Source organism: Gymnogyps californianus, chromosome 26 (assembly GCF_018139145.2).
Source record: "Gymnogyps californianus isolate 813 chromosome 26, ASM1813914v2, whole genome shotgun sequence".
Taxonomy (NCBI): Eukaryota; Metazoa; Chordata; class Aves; order Accipitriformes; family Cathartidae; genus Gymnogyps; species Gymnogyps californianus.
The window spans coordinates 617,335-621,187 of record NC_059496.1 but is presented as its reverse complement, the minus strand read 5'-3'; the positions used below and the strand labels follow the sequence as shown (position 1 = coordinate 621,187).

Sequence of the window (3,853 nt, the reverse complement as noted above, 5' to 3'; positions counted from 1 at the left end):
TACCCTGCATGTCTTCTTATTCCTGCTCGCTCTTTCCTCTAGATACCCTCTCTGCGTCCTTAACACTGCGGAACAGAAATACAGGCAGCATGGTTGTCAGTGCAGAGTCAGAGCTGTGGGCCATCAGCTAATGGGCACTCTCACACCTCAGTGGACATGAAGAGGTTTGGGCAGAGTGTCTGGGGCCAGTGTGCCAATACATGTCCCTCATTTTCCCCACTCTCTTAATCTCTCTCTGTCCCTTTCTCCACCTTGCTTGTATCTTAGGGATCGATCTCAATCCCTCAGCTCTCTCACAGTTCTCTCTCAGCCATCCACACGGGATGTGATTTACAGAGAGCAGTGAATCTGGAGCACCCTCCCCATGGAAGCACCTTCAGGAACAATGCATCCCAGTGTAGGCGGGGTGAATCACTGAGTAGAAGGGCCCCTCCATCCCAGGAACTCTCTGGGCTGCCTAGGTGCCTGCCTTGGCCATCTCCAACTCACTGTAAAAGGTATAAAGTTTGAGGCAGGGAATGATCAGGGACAGTGTTTTGTCTGACCTGAGTGTTACGAAAGCCCAAAGAGGAGGCGTGGGCAAAGTGCTCTCTCTTTCAGCCACGGACGTTCCCTGAGCAGGCAATCAGGCATGTATCAGGCATTGACTGGAAGCTTGTGCTTGATCATGATCCTGCACTGCCTCAGCCCCCACTCACCCTCGGGACACTCTTGTGTCTCCATTGCAATGCTGAACAGGAGCCCTGAGAACTCAGATGGCAATGCTGAGGTCCAGGTGCTGTGCTGCTGCAGGGAGGTAGCCCAAATGCACCCAGAAATTGAAAGTGAGGAGGAAAACATGTTCAGCAAATGATCATCACCCCTGTCCTTTTCCCCTCCTCCTCGTGCAACATCACTTTTCTTCATTTGCCTTAGATGGCTTGGGTACCTCTTCTCCGGAATTCAGTTTTCCCCGCCCTTCTCTCCCAAGTTCACATCTGCTTGTAAGTCTCCTGTCTAACAGACCCTTTGCAGTGCCTTCAACAACAAAGCTAGTAACTCCTGGCCACTCTTGGTCAGTGGAAAGAGATGGACTGTCCAGGGACAGAATTGTCTCATCAGAAAGCAAATGTTTCAGGGAGTTGAGACCACTAATCCTGTTCAGTGTCCATTCTTCCTCAGGGTGAAGAAACAATCTATGGCATAGTGCATTCCCCTAAAGGCTTTTTTGCACGACGGGGCTTTTCTCTCTGGCCCATCTTTCCGTTGCTTGAAAGTAGGACTTGGCTAATGCCTATGCCAGCTACTACTGGGAATACCTTCATGTGTCATAATCTAGTGTGAGCAAATGAACATTCTCTTCATTCCACAGAAATAGGCACCTCAATGCGGCAACTTGTCTCTCTAATCAGAGGAGGTTCTAAGAAGAGCAGTTTGGCCCTCTCGAAGAACCTGTTCCTGCCCTTTCACTAAGAATAGTGCTCCTAAACTAAGTGTGAATTCAGTCAAATGAGGGAAAACCTCCATGTTGTTTCTGGCAGGGATTTCTTCCCAACTCCTTTTTACAACAAACACAGAAGCACATGCCCTTCCTCAGCTTCCCTTCCTGCCAAGCGGGAAAAAGAAGGTCCTACAGCACTTCATGGAGAAAGAGGAATGGGACAACCGGACATCACCAGTGGAGTTCCTCCTGCTGGGACTGAGTAATGTCCCCAAGCTTCAGATGCCTCTCTTTCTCCTCTCTCTCATGATCTACATGGTGACCGTGTTTGGCAACATCCTCATTGTTGTGCTGGTGGTGGCAGATCGGCATCTTCACACTCCCATGTACGTCTTCCTGGGGAATTTCTCCAGTGTGGAAATCTGCTATACCTCCACTATCCTGCCCAGGCTGCTGGCCAGCTTCCTAACCAGGGACAGAAGCATTTCTGCTCAAGGCTGCATGACACAGTTCTTTTTCTTTGGCTGTTTTGCAGGTACTGAGTGTTATCTTCTGGCCACCATGTCCTATGATCGGTACTTGGCCATATGTCAACCCCTGCTCTATGCAAGCCTCATGAACTGGAAGGTCTGCCTCCAGCTGGCGGCTGGGTCCTGGCTAGCAGGATTACTAATGTCTACCATAGTCACTGGACAATTTTCCAAGTTACAGTTCTGTGGTCCCAATGCAATTGATCACTTCTTCTGTGATTTTGCCCCATTGCTAGAGCTTGCCTGCAGTGACACCACGGTGCTTAGACTGGTTACTTTCATCATCTGCTTCCTGGATGTAGTCTTCCATTTGTATTCACATTGCTATCCTATATCTGCATCATAGCTGTGATCCTGAGGATCCCAACCACCATGGGTAGGCAGAAGGCCTTCTCCACCTGCTCCTCTCACCTCATCGTGGTCACTGTTTTCTATGGTACCCTCATCGTTGTCTCTATGATACCCAGGACAGCCTCACTGAGGCAGCTCAATAAAGCGCTCTCCTTTTTCTACACCATCCTCACACCCATGGTCAATCCACTCCTCTACAGCCTGCGGAACAGGGAGGTCAAGGGGGCTCTAGGAAATGCACTCAGAAAAACTGTGGTCTGCATCGAGCGCTCATACTAGTTGAGATCCACCAGGAATAAACAGGTTGTGGATCTCTTTTGATCAAGTGTGGACCACTCGTAAGCGCATATTTTGTGTACCAGCTGTATCTTTAGAAGTGCAGAATCTTGGGACTGTTTGTGGAGTGAGAAGGGGGAGAAGGGAATCTGTGTCTTAAAGAAATACAGGACTGGTGTTGAAAAGTGTAAAAACGTTCCCTGGCTTTCTTCCTTCTTTAGCGTCAACACAATTGTGATCCTGTAAGTGGGAGCTGTTGAAATGCCACACCTGCCCAAAGTGGGAGAAAACTTACTCTGAACACGCTGTTCTCTCTTTCCATTACCCAGCCAAGCTGAACGGTGGGATTCCTGCATGTCTGGGATTCCTCAGGGCATCTCCATATTGGCAGTGAGAAGTGGGCAGCTGAATAAAGCCCTTCCACAGGACATGTCTAAACCCGAGTAGATTAATCCCATCCCTCATGTTCTCTGGGCTTTCTAGCAGAGGGGAACTGTGAAAGCTAGTCTGATAGGGTCAGCCCCTCTGAAAAAAAACGTAGATCCTTCTTCAGAAGAAAGGTACACAAGCTGGGTCTCAGCTTCCCAATTTTTTAACACCGAAATCATTACTTGCCCCTTCTTTCCTTCTCCTAATCCGACCCCCCTCCAACTCCCCTCCCCAATGTAATTACTTCTTTCTTTCCCAGTGGCTGGCTTAGATATTGCAAACTGAGTCCTCCTATCTTCTTCTTTCTTGCAAAAGAGAGCAAGGTCAGCTCATGGGGCATGTGACGGGTACACTTGACCCCTAGCCGTACTGGAGGCTGACTAAGGAGCAACAGGCCTCACGCCCGGTGGTGAACTTGTGAGCTGGTAAGCTCCTGGCTCACGTACAAGGGAGTGAAGGTGCCTGTATTGGGTTTGCGTGGCAAGGTTTTGGTAGCGGGGGGGGCTACAGGGGTGGCTTCTGTGAGAAGCTGCTAGAAGCTTCCCCTATGTCCGATAAAGGTAATGCCAGTGGGTTCCACGACGGACCCGCCGCTGGCCAAGGCCGAGCCAATCAGCAACAGGGGTAGCGCCTCTGGGATAACATATTTAAGAAAGGGAAAAGAAGTTACAGGGGAGTAGCAGTTGCAGCCAGAGAGAGGAGTGAGAAGATGTGAGAGGAACAGCTCTGCAGACACCAAGTCAGTGAAGAAGGAGGGGAGGAGGTGCTCCAGGCGCCGAGCAGAGATTCCCCTGCAGCCTGTGGTGAAGACCATGGTGAGGCAGGCTGTCCCCTGCAGCCCATGGAG

At 50.1% G+C, this 3,853-nt stretch overlaps 1 protein-coding gene across 1 annotated transcript; it reads left to right on the top strand.

Annotated features, from left to right (window-relative positions):
• Positions 1-1,621: 1,621 nt before the first annotated feature.
• On the top strand, positions 1,622-2,580 carry LOC127025949 (olfactory receptor 1020-like). The gene is given in 2 exon segments (XM_050911098.1): positions 1,622-2,234; positions 2,237-2,580. Coding segments are annotated over 2 exon segments (957 nt in total).
• The last annotated feature ends 1,273 nt before the right edge of the window (positions 2,581-3,853 follow it).